This window comes from Pelmatolapia mariae, linkage group LG9 (assembly GCF_036321145.2).
Source record: "Pelmatolapia mariae isolate MD_Pm_ZW linkage group LG9, Pm_UMD_F_2, whole genome shotgun sequence".
Lineage (NCBI taxonomy): Eukaryota > Metazoa > Chordata > Actinopteri > Cichliformes > Cichlidae > Pelmatolapia > Pelmatolapia mariae.
Genome location: NC_086235.1, coordinates 7,050,001 through 7,067,780, shown reverse-complemented (window position 1 = coordinate 7,067,780; position 17,780 = coordinate 7,050,001). Strand labels below are relative to the sequence as shown.

The 17,780-nt window shown below is 40.5% G+C and overlaps 2 protein-coding genes across 3 annotated transcripts in view; both read left to right on the top strand.

Moving 5' to 3' along the window:
* The first annotated feature begins 485 nt into the window (after positions 1–485).
* On the top strand, positions 486–6,712 carry LOC134634736 (zinc finger protein 271-like). The gene is made up of 3 exons (XM_063484077.1): positions 486–715; positions 3,354–3,950; positions 5,595–6,712. The coding sequence occupies exons 1-3, from the start codon at positions 698–700 to the stop codon at positions 6,165–6,167; spliced, it is 1,188 nt and encodes a 395-aa protein (XP_063340147.1). The 5' UTR covers positions 486–697; the 3' UTR covers positions 6,168–6,712.
* Positions 6,713–13,291: 6,579 nt separating this feature from the next.
* Positions 13,292–17,780, top strand: part of LOC134634961 (zinc finger protein 883-like) — a 14,688-nt gene continuing 10,199 nt past the window's right edge. For both annotated transcript variants that reach the window (XM_063484469.2, XM_063484468.1), the window contains exons 1-2: positions 13,292–13,517; positions 16,008–16,113. In XM_063484469.2, coding sequence (XP_063340539.1) covers positions 16,096–16,113 — 18 coding nt within the window. In that variant the 5' untranslated portion in view covers positions 13,292–13,517; positions 16,008–16,095. The remainder of the gene's footprint in view (positions 13,518–16,007; positions 16,114–17,780) is intronic.

Sequence of the window (17,780 nt, the reverse complement as noted above, 5' to 3'; positions counted from 1 at the left end):
TAAAGGACGCATTTGAGGGCCGCATTTCGAGCAGCCTTTGAATTGGGACAGCCTTTGTCGCGTCGCTGTGACGTAATCGGCCTTAAAATGCAGCCTTTAAGGCTGCAGACCCTGAATTGGGATACAGCCTCTGTTTGTGGAAACCACAGGAGGAGCTGTTCAGGCTGTTGGCTGGGTGTGAATTGTTGATGGAGTCTTTAAACTTGTAGTTGCTGTTTTCCAGACTGAAGCAGAGTCGTTAGCTGAAAACTGGTTTTAGAGGTTCATTCAGGACACCTTCTCAGGCTCTTACAGCCTTACCTGTATCATAACAAAGTGTATAAACCCCAATCCACCTTTAACATGGTCCTTCTCCCAAACCTTCAAATTTGACTTTCTGGCCCTGTCATAGTAAAGGGCTGCTTAGAATATTAGAGCCAATGTCACAAAGTTCCTCCTGAAGTATAAGTGAGTGAGAGAGTTCCCTCACTTTGCAGCACAACACGTCTCACAAGATTTCTACAAGCAATCAGAGTGAAATTTGTACTTTGTGTTGTCAGATGAACATATGAGACACTTTGACTCTTCAGTGCAGTGTGGAGCCTAACAAAGATCTGTTTTGTGTCCCAGCTGATCAGCAGGAGGAGAAGAGTCTGACGGAGCAGCAGAGGAACATTTTCAGCCATCTGGACTCAGCTGAGTCACTACAGAGGAAACAATGAGCTCAACAAAGAAGGTGAGGAATCTATGGCCCTTTCTCAAATCTCAAGTATGATTTGTACAATTGGAACACCAGCATACTTGATGAGTTTTTTACAGAGTTTTTACTGCCGTCCCCTATTATTTAACTAGTATGTTATGAGGCTTAACTTTAATCTCAGCCAAACCGATTTACTCAGGAACAATAAAGCAATGAAATAAATCTAAGACACTTTTTTTAAACCCAACGTTTTTTAGCCAAGCTCCGCCATTGCCGCATTTGAGTTTTGGATGAAATGCATTCTGGGATAACTAGCTGTACCAAGTCCACAAAAGCCACCACTGATGCATGCTCGATAAAATGGGCGGAGCGAGAACACATCTGGGAATTTTCACATTCGCAACTTGATGCGTACTTTGAATTGGAACCGTAATTGCTCTCCAACTGATGACACACGAGTACGCATATTGAGAAAGATGCTATCACAGTTTCACCAAATAATCAGTCACGTCTAATACTCTCATACTCCCAAGCTGTTATATGACTGTGTTGTATATTATTATTATTATATACTATGTTGTTTTTTTTATGTGTACAAACATCATTAAGTCACAAGCAAAGAGAGACTACATGATAGCACGTTTAAATAAGGAAGGTTTGTTCATCTAAATTATTTATTAATCAAATGGACATAACATTTGTTAATGCCCCCAAAACAATACACGTTCAAGGCACCACAACAGCAGCCCGATATCAGACAGAAGCTGTCAGCTGAGCTCTGTAGAGTGGGCAATTATAATGAAGCTCTTTATTATAATTTGTCGATTCAAGCTGCTCTTCATATTTTTGGCCAGCAGATGTCACCAAAGAGGACTGTGTTGAAAAGCTTTGAGTAATGAACCTTTTTCAATACAAGCTTCAGTGTTTCAGAAAGCTTCATTTGGCCATCACTGATATAAATAATGTTATACAAATTATCAGAGGAGGCAATAGCACTGATATTCTGCATATGTACAGATACTAGTGTTAAAAACATATTCCAGTAAAAGCTGAAGTGCTGATTCAACTTCTTTACTCAAGTAAAAATTAAAATAAAGTACAGGCTCGTTTTCTGATTTTTATCTATGGGTAACTAAGCCTTATGCAATAATTATATAATAATAAAATAAGATTAGTAGATGAAATACAAGCTATTTATTTATTTCTAATGAAGGTACTCTGTTTAAATCAGTTAAGTAGAAAATGAAGGAAAATAAAACATATGTGTATTTTCTGTTGCCTACACTGTAGAGGGTGACTTTGCCTCTAAACAGGAAGAGGTTAAAGTGGGATTGAGCAGGTGGGAACCCTAAAATCAGCTGGAGTGGCTCAGCGTGGGGAAAAGAATCACAGCTCACAATAATTTGTATTGAGAGCTCCAGTAGATTTTCTTAAAGTACAGGCTGTGATCAGCTGACCTGCTGCTCTCTGTGGATGTACACAACTGAATTCAACCAGATGTCAGCAGATGTTTCATCAGCTGTCCTGGCTGATTTCCATCCTCTACACTGACAGTACACTGTCTTTATATTAGACACTATACTGTTGGTATGAAGGTGGAACTCAGTGAATGAATGTCAGCATCATGAGCTTCAGTTTAAATGAATCTCTGCTACACTTGATGTAATCTAACTGTGACATGAGCACCACAGTCACTGTGCACCAGTCACACACTGTTCTTTACTTTAAATCCATCACGGTTCAGCAAACTAACCTGTTTATCCTGCACTAACCTGCAGAGGATCTTCATGCAGTCTTTAAATAACACAGTTAATCTGCCTCAGATTGTTTTGCAGCAAGTTTCACAACCTGAAAAAACACAATGTCACATGTACAGACCCAATATCTGATTTCAACACATGAGGACTTACATGTAAGCTTTAATCTGCAGTTGATCAAATCCCACTGAGCAGTCCTTCCCTTTAAATCTAACCTCTCTTCTTCCTCTCCTGTCCTGTGTGTCTTATCTTTCTCCATCTCTGAGTGAAGTTAGCTCTCTTTCTTTTCTCTCCCTGTGATGTACAGCAGCTGGACCTTTAGCCAGCAACACACTGTGAGACAAACTGCACACAAACAGTTTGTGTGTTTGCTGATGTTTGTTGATAGAAACGCTGCATTTGAAATTACCTGTTTGTTCAGGTGCTGTGCAAAAAAGAAAAAATAACAACGTCTCACTTTAACTCCTGACTATGACTCACAGTTTTGCCTCTTTCATCTCTTTTTATGTTTCATACCCTGGTGATTAGTACACGATCAGGATTGTCTTTCAAGTGTTACTTTTCGGGCTCAAATTGGTTTGATGTTTGATGAAATAACTCGCCTCAAATTCCTCCAACCGAAAGTATAAAGACTGTTTTGAAAATGTAATGAGTAGAAAGTCCTTTTTTTAATGTGGAGTAAAAGTAAGGAAAAAATGATTTTAGAGTGTTTGAACAGTCATGAATTATTTTTAACACCAGGTTGGATGTAATGTGTTTCTACTACCAGCAGGTGGGGATAAGAGACCTTTAAGGTGTTTGGTGCCACACTCCACCTTCAGGTTTAAAACTAGTGTTAATGGAGGGAGTTTGAAGGTTCAGTTTGTTCCACGACTGCATTTCACTCACTGCCTCTGTTTGTATCTCTGTCACTGCAGGACCAACATGGAGCGAGAAGTCAGCGCTCTCAGGAAGCCGACAAACCTCACAGAAGAAAGAGAGAGAAAAAACACATCTGTGACGAGTGTGGGAAGGGTTTTACTAGGAAGGCTAAACTAAAACAGCATCAGGTCATCCACACTGGAGAGAGATTGTTCAGTTGCAGCGAGTGTGGAAAGTCGTTTTTCTGGAAGACTTGCCTAAAAAGACACCAGGTCATCCACAGTGGAGTTAAAGCGTACAGCTGTGATCAGTGTGGCAGAGCTTTTACTCACAGTAGCCACTTACAGAGTCATCTAGTTACCCACTCTGGAATTAAGGCATACAGCTGTGACAAGTGTGGAAAAACTTTCAGCCAGATAGGGAGCCGAAATAAACACCTACGCATTCACACCATAAATGATGTGTACTGCTGTGATCAGTGTGGCAAACACTTTGCTACAGACGCAAACTTACAACATCACATGTTTACCCACACTGGGGAGAGACCATATAAATGTGACCTGTGTGAGAAGACTTTTAAAGCTCCACTTCACCTGAGACGACACCAACAGATCCACACCAGAAAGAGACTCTACAAGTGCAGTTACTGTGAGGTATGTATTTTTATTTGTATCTTGTCATTTTAGCCTGACTGTTTGGAACATCTCTGCTCATTAAACTGTGTTAGCATGTTAGCAATTCTACTGCATGGAAAAGTAGCTCTGAGTGATTATTCAGATTTTCATTTCAGTTATGATTTTTGTTTACACGATCATGAAAAACTAAAAGTGCTAAAATTAATATGATGGTGTTATTTAATGTTCAGGCAGTTTCCTGGTATATCATGATATTATTATTTAAGCATAAATTGCCTTTTGTTTACGGCAGTTTATTCGTCTGTCAGGTGTACACAGAATTAAATAAAACACAAATTAAAATAAGTACAAAACCAAATCATTCAGTAATCTTCTTATGGTTACCACATTTGTACCGTTATGTAATGATATTGTAGTATTGTAGCAGTAGTAATATTGCTTATTTATAGCTTCAGTACTTTTAGACATTACTGTTAAAATAATCATTTAATGTTATAATTGCAGTGTCATGGGGGTAGTAGTGTTTTTGTCTCAGTCAGCTGAGTGTTATAACTGCACAGTTACAGTGTTATTAATGCAGTATTGTCAGAATCATAATTTATTGATCCCTATGGGAAATTATGTTGGTTACAGTGCTCCAGTACAAACAGTAACAAAAACAGACAATACAAGAAGTAAGAAATAGCACAATATACACACACACACACACGATTGCCACAGGCAGGAATGACTTCCTGTGCCATTCAGCGGTGCTTTTTGGTAATCTCAGTCTCTCACTGAACCTGCTCCTGTGGCTAGCCAGCATGTCATGGATTGGGTTGGAGGAATTATCAATTCAATTTCTATTAAATTTTATTTATATAGGGCCAAATCACAACAGCAGTCAACTCAAGGCGCTTTATATTGTACATCAGATCGTACAATAATAGATACAGAGAAAAACACAACAATCATATGACCCCCTATGAGCAAGCACTTTGGCAACAGTGGAAAGGAAAAACTCCCTTTTAACAGGAAGGAACCTCCGGCAGAACCAGGCTCACAGAGGGGCGGGGCCATCTGCTGCGACCGGTTGGGGTGAGAGAATGAAAACAGGATAAAAAACATGCATTGGAAGAGAGACAGAGATTAATAACAGATATGATTCAATGCAGAGAGGTCTATTAACACATAGTGAGTGAGAAAGGTGACTGGAACTGAAAAACTCAATGCATCATGGGAATCCAACATTGTCTTTATCCTGGATACCATTCACCTCTCCGACACCACCTTAAGAGAGTCCAGCTCCTTCCCCACAGCATTGCTGGCCTTGCGGCAACTGTAACAGGCTCCATGCTGGTTGGCACATGCGCACTAATTTAGATTAGTATTATTGCAGTTTTACATTAGTAGTTTAGCACTGTGTTGATAGCCTTTAAATTACCCTGAAAATATTAGCGTGGTAGTACTTCAGTGTAACTCAGATGTTACTGTAATATTAAATAAGTATTACTGTAGTATTATGGTGGTAGTATTGTAGTTATTGCAGCCCAGTAAACTGAGTGTGTTAACTGAAACAGTAAAATGTAATTGGACGTCTGCAGAGATGCTCTTTATTTCAGGCGACGTTCAGGATAAAAATGTTGAAGGACTGACTTACACTGTCTTTGTGTCTTTGTTTAGAAGCAGAGCAACACAGATGGATCCAGTTCTCAACCCTGTCGTCACTGTGGGAAAGAGTTTCGTTGTGACCTTTGTGGAAAAACTTTCATTCGAAAAGACACCCTAAAAGAACATCAACGTAGACACACTGGAGACAAAATGAAATACTGCAAAGAATGTGGGGGAAGCTTCACCAGATTAAGGGACTTAAAACAGCATGAACTGATTCACAGTGGGGTTAAAAAGCACCTCTGTGATCAGTGTGGGGAATCCTTCACCACTGTAAGTCACCTTAAAACACACAAACGAGTCCACACAGGAGAGAAACCATACAAGTGCAGACACTGTGACAAAAGTTTCTCACAATCAGGTAGTCGTAACAATCATGAACGTACACACATGGAAGGAAACTACAGCTGTGACCAGTGTGACAAGAGCTTCAGGAATCTCAGTTCATACTCCGAACACAAACGATCCCACGTTACTAATAAACTGTTTCACTGTTACCAATGTGCCCAAACATTCACCTCATTGTCTGCACTGTGCAAACATCAGCGTGATCACTCAGGGCTGAAATCACTCCCATCACAGTGAATCTGAAGAGACAGAAAGATCCTCTTCTGGTTTCAGTGTCAGAGTTAAAACCCTTGAGTTCAGGCTCCACAGAGTTCAGATAGAATCTCCTGTAAAGATCTGATGAGGCAGCTATGAATGAAAATGGTTCCCTAGTTCCATTTTAAGGTGTCGAAACTGTTCTACTTCAGTGTTCATGTCGAGTGGTTCGCTTTGCTTCAGCAGTTGGATGAAAAAATCTGTTTTCATGTTATCAGTGACCTCCTGACCCAGTATGAACCTTCCAGATCTCTCAGGTCATCTGGATCCGGTTTTTTATCAGTTCCCAGAATCAGAACCAGACACGGAGAAGCTTCATTCAGCTTTTATGCTCCATATATCTGGAACAAACTCCCAGAAAGCCTCAGATCAGCTGAAACACTCAGTTTATTTAAATCCAGGTTGAAGACTCACCTGTTCTCAGCTTAATTTGAATAAAACACCAAATCCACACTTTTAAGCTTAAATTTAAAAACCTACATTTTAACTACTGATGTTATCTACTGTTTTTTTTAATCAATTTTAAATCATGCTTTTTATTTGTTTTTGTTTTTTAATGTCTCTGTAAAGCACTTTGAATCACCTTGTTTATTTGTGCTATATAAATAAACTTGCCTTATCAAGTTTTTATTGAATGTATTTTGATCCATGTGTTCTGTAGATGTTATTTTGTTCACGTTGTTTGTGTTATGAAGTCTTGCAAATGTTAAATAAACATTTAAAATGTTAAACAAATAAATAGTTTGAGCTGTGATTTCACTTCCTGTTTTTCAGAGTAAGTGACAAATGGAAACATGTTTACAGTCAGAGTCAGATGAACTGTTTTCAGTGGCACAGATGGAGGTTTATCAGAGGAGGAGACTTGGCTGTTCTCCACTCACACTGAACAGGGTTCCTGCAGCTTATTAAAAATCTGACCTGAAAGTTATGAAAAATAAAATCTTTTATGTTGTTTTTATTTCGTTTTAATAAAAACAAAAAACTAAAGCAGTCTGAGCAAACAAACTTTCAGTAAGTCACATACTTAATCCCTCATATAACAGCTACACACACGTCCTATCTTTGCCTTTGCATTGAACCTTTTCCTCTCAGGATTCTCTCTCTCTCAGATCGCAGAGCAAGTACTGCACCACAGGTCGCCATATGTCCATGAAATCATCATCATTGTCATGAAATTTGGCACTGAGCCTTTCAGATCTCCTGACAATAAACATAAGCTTATTTAATAATGTGGATCTCTTTTTTTCAGATTAAGTCCATAGTAACTATAGTAACATTCTTTTAGCGATGGTAAATATTCTCGAATCTAAAATTTCTATAGAAGTCTGAAGTGTATTGGATTGGTTTCTTCTGGGGTAAAAATCTTTTTTGTCAAAAAGTCCTGGAGGGAGAGCTGGTTTTCACTTCATGACGAGGAAGCGGTTCGGTGTTAATGCTTGGAGGTCATTTGTGTCCTGTGATAGCTTTGTGATGGTGCATTAATGCATGAGTCAGTATCTAAAAAGTAATCCCCTTTGATGTGCACGACTCCGCTTGTCATACAAGTGAACGCTACTACATACCGTTTTACAACACTGCGCCCTCTCTTCACAACAAGTGGGCCAAAATAATCTACACCAACGTTTCTGAACAGTTGTAGATCTGGAACCACTGTTTCCTCTGGCAGGTCTGCCATCTGTTGTTGGCTGGGTTTTCCTCCATTCAGTTTACTGAATAAACATTTTGCACAGCTGCAGGGGCGGATCTAGAGAAATTTTCTTAGGGTGGCATGAGGGTAGCAAAGAAATCAAATGGGGTGGTAAAATCAAAGCCTTTTTCCCCCAAACACATATGCAGGTGGTTACATATGGTTAAAATGATTCAAATGCAGTAAGTACACACGTTTTTCATATAAATATAGTCTATGACTTAATTATTGTCTGTAGCCCACATAATTACACACTTTAGTTACATAAAACATGTGAGTTTTGTTTTTACGTGCTGTATAGCCTGTATAATAAATAAATATGTAGCCCAATAAGTATAAAATCCAGAAAGCTACGCAACATTGGGTGGTTCATTTACAAACACAAGTCTAACTTAAGTTTCACAGTTTTTTGTCAGAAAACAATCACATTGTTACATCCTTAAATTACACTAAATGTCAGAAATCTGCACTGTCATGAACAAAAATTTAAACCTAATTTTTCATGATTTGTTGGATTAACCCAATGAGGTCTGAAATACAACCGGCCATTTTTGACTCCTTTTGAGTTTACGTTTGTAGTTCACCCTCAAATTGTTTCATTTTTTTTTTCCCCTTGCCTTGTTTGGTATCATTCTTTTTACTGACATACTGCATTAGTATTACTGATCTGAAATCACACAAATAACTTAAAATCCTAGTAGTATTTTTTACTGTAAAAAAAACACAGACATGTTGAGTAAATTTTTATAACTTGAAATGCAAATATAAATTGTACATTGTGTAAACATATACAGCTATTTATCTAAAAATGCAGCCAATACACCTGCTGTTTTTTTCATTTTGTACAACCATTTAAAAATATTACTAAAACTAAAATGAGAGAACAATCAGGTTTCGCAATAAGATGCCCCACATATGATGTGTGCCAGTAAAAGAAAAGTTTGTCCACCAAAAGACAGAGGAGAACAGCACAGGGATAAACCTGCAGGCCTGACAACAGGAGTATCACTCCGCTGGTTTTCTACTTAGTGACAGTGTTTACACTGCAAATGTGCCTTAGTGACATTCATTAATGCCCTCACTGACACACAAAACAAAACAACAACACAACATACTAAGTATACACTCCACACTAAACGTCACAAATCTCCCACATCTAATGGCAGCCATTCCCCAACTCTCTGTGAATGGGACTCATGGCCATTGATCAGTGTTCTTTGATCAGTGGGTTTTGGTCAGTGATTGTTGATCAATGGTCATGGTAATTTGCATAATTATGATTAAGGAACTGACCTCACAGCCCATTGTTCCTTCAGTGGGCTGGTTTCAGTCATTATGCAAATGCACTGTTTATAAGGTTTGGGGAAACCTGCAGTCAGCTGAGACTGAAGAAGTCACTTGGATGAGTGACGAAACGTTTCTCCCACAAAACGCTACGTCCAGATGAACAGAATCAACTTTTGGAGATATGCAATATATTCAGTTTTAGCATTTATATTCACTGTTGACTGTAACTATGCTCAAACTGTTAATGCTATCTTATTTTAATAAACAACACTGTCATATGCAAAACTGGGGTGGCACGTGGGGTGGCAAGGGATCATTTTAGGGTGGCACTTGCCACCCTTCTAGATCCGCCCCTGCACAGCTGAAACTCCATTCAGTGTTGGAGAGGTCTTCGTGTGACAGTTTGTTCCACAATTTAGCAGCAGTCACAGCAAAGACCCAGTCTCCTTTGTGTTTTATCTGGATCCTGGGACAGCTGAGAGCATCCACAGACCTCAGTGACCTTACAGGAGTGTACCATTTTAAAAGATCAGAAAGGTTTTTTTCCTGCCTTGCTTGGTATCATTGTTTTTAGTTCAACCTCACATGTCTGAATTTAGTTGTTGTTGTATTAACGCAACTAATCTGAAATAACACAAAAAAACATAAAACCTAGCAGTATTTTTTTACTGTAAAAACCACAGACATGTTCAGTAAATTATTTTATAATTTGAAATGCAAATATAAATTGTGCATTTTGAAAACGTATGCACAGACTTTGTAAAAAATATACAACATCCACATCCAGCACGGCCTGCACGTCGTCCACGTAACGAACCATCTGCCGTGTTTTGCCACTGCCCATTGAAGCTGTTACGTAGCAGCCCGCCAGAGCTGCCACGCCACCGCCACCGGACCCGTGGCAGGAGATACAGGTGCAGTAGCCGGCATATTGCTAGGAGCAATGATCCAAAGGGTTGAACCTCCAGACTGAGACTGGGTGCTGATCAGAAATCTTCAGAGAACCAGCGGGAAGCAGGGACCAGTCCATTTACAGCTGACAGCCCAGACAGCGGTCAAGGTCCCGAATCGTGTCGTTTGGGGTCCTGTTGCTAATCACAAGAAGATTCTAGAGCCACAGGATTATGTTTTGTTTTCCCCACTGGCATCACTGATGTGGGGACAGTAAATGATAACAGTAAACTGTATAGATAAAAAAAAATACAGATCTATCACTCTGCTTTAAGAAAAGAAAATACATCAGAAGTGTTTGATGTATGGTGGCTGTTAGGGTGGGAAAATTATTTGATTTTTATTAAAATCATTACATAAAGCTGTTTTGTTATATACACAATGCAAATGTGCTCATAACTGAGTCGTCGCTCCGTATTTTGAGAGTTAAGAGCTTCATTCAGCGTTACTGTCTGTATTGATATATTGCAGGATGACGTAGAGTGCAGAGGGTTTTTTGCAGCATGCTTACACATACACATGATAATGGGTAGAGTAGACTCAGGGTCAGGCAGTCTGAACAACATGTCCTGAACTAGCAGTAGGATAATATTAAATAATCAAAGCTAGAAGAGAGATGTTTTTCTTTTCTGTCTCTCACAGAGGAGGGGCAGACACGAGACAAGGTCAGGACGTGGACAGAAGAGGATTAACTTAACAGTTCAAGCTCTCATTTAGCAGGTGAACAACTAAAGCTCTTTCATATTTCCATATGTAATCAGATTTTTTCCTGATTATAATTACTAATATTTTGCATACAAATTTCCGACTCAGACGAAGAAGAGACGATAGTGAGAGTAAGGATGACCACTAAGTGTAAAATTGTACCTCTAACACTGGAATGATGCACATAATGAACCTCTCTGAGTATTCATTGTTGTTGATGTTACTTGGTGTTGAATTAAAACCAAACTCTTTTAGTGATTTTTGTATGATAAACAATAATCAAAGGGATGTAATGGGAAAATTATAGTTAATCCTCCATTTAGATTTTTGTGTTTAGAATCTCACTGTATGATTTTTGTGTAACCTTTGCCTGCTTAAGATGAAGCAAGTATGTGTCAGCATGATCTTGTAAATAACTGCTAGGTGTAATGATGTTTCACTATGTTATCTGCTAACTGTTTTGCTCAGAAGGATGAAACTCAGGGCCAGCGCCAGGAGCTTCCTGGGAAAAGATAGTGGGAGTTGCTCTCTGCCCAGCCACAGCCCGTGGGACAGAAACCTGTTGTAACTTAAAGATACAGAGAGCTGTGTGTGGGGAGGGGGTATAAAAGAGGAGCTGAGACGTCCCAAGGGCAGAGCCGGCATGACTGTGAACTGTGATGTTTGATATGTGTTGGCTCTTCTGCGTGCAGTAATAAATAGCTTGACCACAGCTCTTCCTGTGTTGCAGACGTTATTTACAAAATTCAACGACATATGTAAGCGGCAATACATGAAAAACTGCAGGACGCACCATACAAGCTAGTTTACGGGCACTTTTTACAAAGATTACATTAATTAAATGATAACCATATGCAGACGCCCAAAGCCTAACAACACAACCACTACAAAAATGTATATTAGTACCACCAGATTTTCATATAATTACATTTAAAGGTATACTAAAAATTCTCCTGTATGACTGGAAATGAATCCTGGGATATGGTGGGCCACGAAGGATACACCCAACCCATCCTTCAAATCTGGGGAAAAGTAGGACGCATTTGTTGCCACATTTGGAGGATGAATTTGGAAAGACTTCATCGCATCGCTGTGACATAATTGCCTACAAATACTGCATTGAAGCATCATTTCCCTGAATTTGGACACAGCCCTCCTCTTCTGGAGCTCACTGTTCTCTGCCCCATTCGTCTTCATCATTGTCATTGTGGTGCATTGCCGCCACCCACCATCTGTCTTGGAGTGTGGATCAGAATTTGAGCTTATCAAATAATGAAAAAATGTTAAAAAACCCAACCAAACAAAAAGATAATAAATTCCCCTCTTGTCCCTGCGGGTGGTTTATCCTTCAACCTCAGGTCCTCTACCAGAGGCCTGGGAGCTTGAGGGTCCTGCACATCCTAGCTAGGACTGCGCTCCGATCTCCGATGTTGTTCCTGGGATCTGCTGGAGCCAAATCTACTGATGCCACAGTAGATTTCACATTACATGAAAAGAATAACAGGAATAGGGAATTTAATTTAAACTCACATAAAGTACAGACTTACATTGATCAGTATTATAATTATGTACAAATACATACAGATGCATGAAAGAATACAGCCAGTCAAACCGGGGTAGCATTTGTGGTCGCTGAAAAGGATCAATGATGGACCGTCAGTATACACTGGAGAAATACTTCCAGTACTGTTAGCTGTTCAGTGGGTAGAAGACATGTGACCGTTACAATCAGGCATTTGTTCAGACTGAAGCTCTTCATTGGCCAGTTTACAGTGTAGCCGCTCAGAAAGTAGAGCAGATGTACTAACAGAGGTTCAGCAAACACTTTACAAAATACACATGATGGGACTTATAGTTGCCTTTTTATGGATTCCAGCTCACTATGGAGTCAGAGGAAATGAAACGACAGAGTTGTGAGGAAAGCCACAAAACATGGGTTAACTGACCTGGCTATTAACTTCTTTCAGACAGAGATGAAGAGTATCATAAGGCAAGAAATAAAGTAAACATGACAAAAACAGTGGGAGGAAGAAAGGAGGGGACGATGGTTGAATATGATTTAAAGGAGGATAGGAGAAATGAGAAGCACACAAAGGAGAGGAAGAGAGAGGAGGTGGTCATATCTAGAATAAGATTTGGACATACTGGTTTGAACGCTACACTTTCATGACAGGGAAATATAATACATGGAAATGTGATTCCTGTGGAGAAGAAGAAACTATAGAACATGATATATTACACGGATCCAAAACCACAGTAACATAAAAAAATAAAACTGGATCTTATTGATTTACTGAAAAAAGACTCAAGAAGTGAAAGCGATCAGGCCTTATTCCAGTTTTTAAAAGAGAGTAAATTGTTTGGGAGGATTTGAGTGTCGAAGTTCCAGTCCACACCAGTTGGTGGCGGTAATGCACCATTTTGTTGTTTGCCAACAATATAAAGAAGAAGAAGCGCGTTCCGGGATGACAGACGGAGCTACATTTTCATCCTAAGCGAGTAAAATAGTGAATTTGGATGATAAACAAACTAAACCAACGTTTGGATCGATATCTGCATCGATCTGCCCACCCTTGTCTCCTGGATCGTAGCTGAGATCAGCGTGAACCACGTGGGTCTCTGCTCCCTGATCTGTTTCCTGTGTTTGGAAAGAGTTCCAGCTTGATCACGGAGTTTCTCTCGGTTTGTGGGCTCATCTAAAGGTAAGCACCGAGCTAACTTTACTGTGAGTTCAGTTCATGTTGAGTTTAGCTCCTGAATGAGGTCTTCTGCTGCTCTCCTCGGTGTCTGTTCACAGTTTATTGTGAACACGTTGAGAGAAGAGTGAGAGAGTGTTTGGAGAAAAACACCAACTAATCATTAGCTCAGCATGCTGGGAGAAGTTGAGCGTTTGCTGGCAGAAAGTTGGAGCAGAAAAGTCTTTTCATTGTCCCTGCAGCTGTTTTTCTGCCTGCACCAAACCTCTACAGCCTCATTTCTATTTGAAGTGATAACAGGAAATGGATGAGAGCGATCTGCTGCAGTATCAGGGTCACAATAAACTTTATTGTCCAGCTGCTGTGGATGAACACATGAGAGGAAGTGAACTCCTACAAAGTCTCATTTTAATGAGTCTGGCTGCTGTAAAGTGATGCACAGGAAGATGTTAACAAAAACTAATGAAACAGAGATGAAAGTAAACATTGTTCATATTTGAAAGCACAGAGAATAAAAATATAAATAAAAACAGCCCAGAAACTACCAGCGACACACATCATTGTGTGCCTCAACTTTTGGTCTTTCACCCAAACTAATGTGCAGTTTTTCTTCCTTGGTTGGGTTCAGGGGTTAGAGATCTGATCTAAATTATCATATTAAATTTGGGACATATCGTCAGAAGTGAACCTTGGATTCATCTGGTGTTTCGGCCATTATCACTAGACACCCTCATCCAAGGAGACCCTGCCAGGGTTGATCAGGCCCTGGAGTGTGTCAGTGGTTTATGTTAAATTGTTATTTATCTTCTTCTTTCTTCTGTTTAATTTTCTGCTGTTTATTTTCTTCTATCTAGTCACTGAAACTGATAAATAATACTTACCTCTTTAACATTTATGGAGCGTCACTTCTTCAACGGAATATGAAAGGTGATAGAGGGAAGTAAGACAAAAGGGACAAGATAAGAAAGAGCAGAGGGGGGCCCTTCGGATCGGGCTGTACCTCCCAGAAGAATCAATCAATCAATCAATCAATCAATCAATATACTTTATTAATCCCAAGGGAAATTAGGGTTACAGCAGGCAGCACGCTAATGGCGCATGCGCACTTACAAAGGAACCTTCTGACCAACTTACAGAAACATCACATTGGGGAGACATGTCAGAAAGGTAGGCTGATAGGAAAGAAACAATGAAAATACATAACATGAGGAGAGAGGAGGAGAAAAAAAACTCCACTCAGACTGAGCTCCTAGTGGGAGAACAGTTTGATAACAGAAAAAAACACCTCAGCACAAAAAGCACATGACTATCAATACACCATAGAAACACAAGACAAGCAACAGGGGCGGGTAAAGGGTAAGAGAGAGCCGGTGTAGACAGCGCTTCCGGTCCTGCAGCATATCTGCGCTGGTCCAGTCGACTACCACCTTCACCGGTAGGGCACAAGCATCGAAGGCGTTTGGAAGGGGAGGGGGAACCAGTGTGTGCATATCAGTGTATGTGTACGTGTGTGTATGTCCAGAGTCAAGCTGAGACACTGTCCTTCGCCCTGCCAGGCTAAGTAAACAGTCTTCCAGCCAACTCAGGTGGCCTTGCATGGGATGGGGAGGAACAGACAAACACAGTCGTTATCAGGGAGATATTGTTCGGCTCCAGCCTTGAGCCCGCAGCTGGCGCCGAAGGGGGAGCCGCATTATGATGGTGATTTTTCTTTTGCAAACAACTCATGAGAATTTCAAGCTGTTTGTCTCCTCTCTGCAAGAAGAGCAGAGAGGAGAAGAGCGGAGCATTTTTCTTTTCTTTTCTTTCATTCCTTCTTTTGGTTTTACTACCATGAGGTTAACTGCACACTCCCCAGGAGGCCTTGAGACAGCGGAATCAGTCAACCAGCAAAATTTCTAATGTTATGTTTTAAATGGCCTGCATTTGTATAGCGCATTACTTACCCCTTTGACGCCCCCTGTTGAGGCAGGCCCACCACGGGTTGATCAATCCTGGGTGTGTGTCTCGCGGTTAGCTGACTGCCTTAGCTGCAGGAGGAGCTGTTCAGGCTGTTGGCTGGGTGTGAATTGTTGATGGAGTCTTTAAACTTGTAGTTGCTGTTTTCCAGACTGAAGCAGAGTCGTTAGCTGAAAACTGGTTTTAGAGGTTCATTCAGGACACCTTCTCAGGCTCTTACAGCCTTACCTGTATCATAACAAAGTGTATAAACCCCAATCCACCTTTAACATGGTCCTTCTCCCAAACCTTCAAATTTGACTTTCTGGCCCTGTCATAGTAAAGGGCTGCTTAGAATATTAGAGCCAATGTCACAAAGTTCCTCCTGAAGTATAAGTGAGTGAGAGAGTTCCCTCACTTTGCAGCACAACACGTCTCACAAGATTTCTACAAGCAATCAGAGTGAAATTTGTACTTTGTGTTGTCAGATGAACATATGAGACACTTTGACTCTTCAGTGCAGTGTGGAGCCTAACAAAGATCTGTTTTGTGTCCCAGCTGATCAGCAGGAGGAGAAGAGTCTGACGGAGCAGCAGAGGAACATTTTCAGCCATCTGGACTCAGCTGAGTCACTACAGAGGAAACAATGAGCTCAACACAGAAGGTGAGGAAAATATCACAGTTTCACCAAATAATCAGTCACGTCTAAAACTCTCATACTCCCAACCTGTTATATGACTGTGTTGTATATTATAATGTAGTATGTATTTTTAAATTATGTTTACAAACAGTAAGAAGTCACACACAAAGAGAGACCACACCATAGCACATATTTAAATAAGGATATTCATCAAAATGATTGATAATCAAATAGACAAAACATTTTTCATCACCCCAAAAGTACACGTTCAAAGCACCACAACAGCAGCCCGATATCAGACAGAACTGTCACATGATATGAAACAGAAGCTGTCAGCTGAGCTTTTATTGTGTGATCTATTGTACAATATAAAGCGCCTTGAGGCGACTTTTGTTGTGATTTGGCGCTATATAAATAAAATTGAATTGAATTGAATTGAATAGAGTGGGCAATTATAATGAAGCTCTTTATTATAATTTGTAGATTCAAGCTGTTCTTCATATTTTTAACCAGCAGATGTCACCAAAGAGTACTGTGTTGAAAAGCTTTGAGTAATGAACCCTTTTCAATACAAGCTTCAGTGTTTCAGAAAGCTTCATTTGGCCATCACTGATATAAATAATATAATAATAATAATAATAATGAAATAATAATGGATTGCATTTATATAGCGCTTTTCGGGGCCCTCAAAGCGGTGTACAATTCCACTTTTCATTCACTCTCACATTCACACACTGGTGGAGGCAAGCTACGGTTGTAGCCACAGCTGCCCTGGGGCAGACTGACAGAAGCGAGGCTGCCATATCGGGCCATCGGCCATTACCAGTAAGCGGTAGGTGAAGTGTCTTGCCCAAGGAGACAACGACCGAGATTGTCCAAGCCGGGGCTCAAACTGGCAACCTTCCGGTTACAAGACGAACTGCCAACTCTTTGAGCCACGATCGCCCCACTATTATACCAATTATCAGGGTAGGGAAAAGTACATTTACTCTATACTTAAGTAGAAGTACAGATATTCTATTGATGACTCTGCAATAGTCGGCCTCATCACTGATGGGGACGACAAGGAGTACAGAGAACTGACCCATGGTTTTGTGGACTGGTGCCAGCAAAACTACCTCCAGATCAACACCAGTAAAACCAAGGAGCTGGTGGTAGACTTCCGCAGGCACAAACATCCCCCACTGCAACCACTAAACATTCAAGGTATGGACATTGAGACTGTGGACAGCTACCTTGGTGTTCATCTGAACAATAAACTGGACTGGACTCATAATTCAGACGCCCTCTACAGGAAAGGGCAGAGCCATCTTTTACGGTGTGGTCTGCTGGGGCAGCAGCATCTCTGTCGGGGACCAGAAGACACTGAACAGGCCGATCAGAAGGGACCCAGTAGTGGTGGTGAGTGACAGGAGAATGGTGGCTAAGCTGTCATCCCTGTTGGACAGCATCTCCCACCCCATGCAGGAGACTCTGACAGCACTGAGCAGCTCCTTCAGTGGCTGCGGCACCAACGATGTGGGATGGAGAGATTTCGCAGGTCTTTCCTCCCCACTGCTGTCAGACTCCACAACAAAGACTTCAACTGACCGAGCACACACAAACCCACACTGTGCAATAGCAATAACACTAAGTGCAATACTCTTTCTGGCATCGTTGTATTATACTCAATTGTATATAGCATTTGTATT

Bases quoted from the DNA above. Each gene is read 5' to 3' on its own strand.
- LOC134634736 (XM_063484077.1), top strand. The intron at 3,951-5,594 runs GTATGTATTTTT...GTCTTTGTTTAG, and splicing joins ACAAGTGCAGTTACTGTGAG to AAGCAGAGCAACACAGATGG.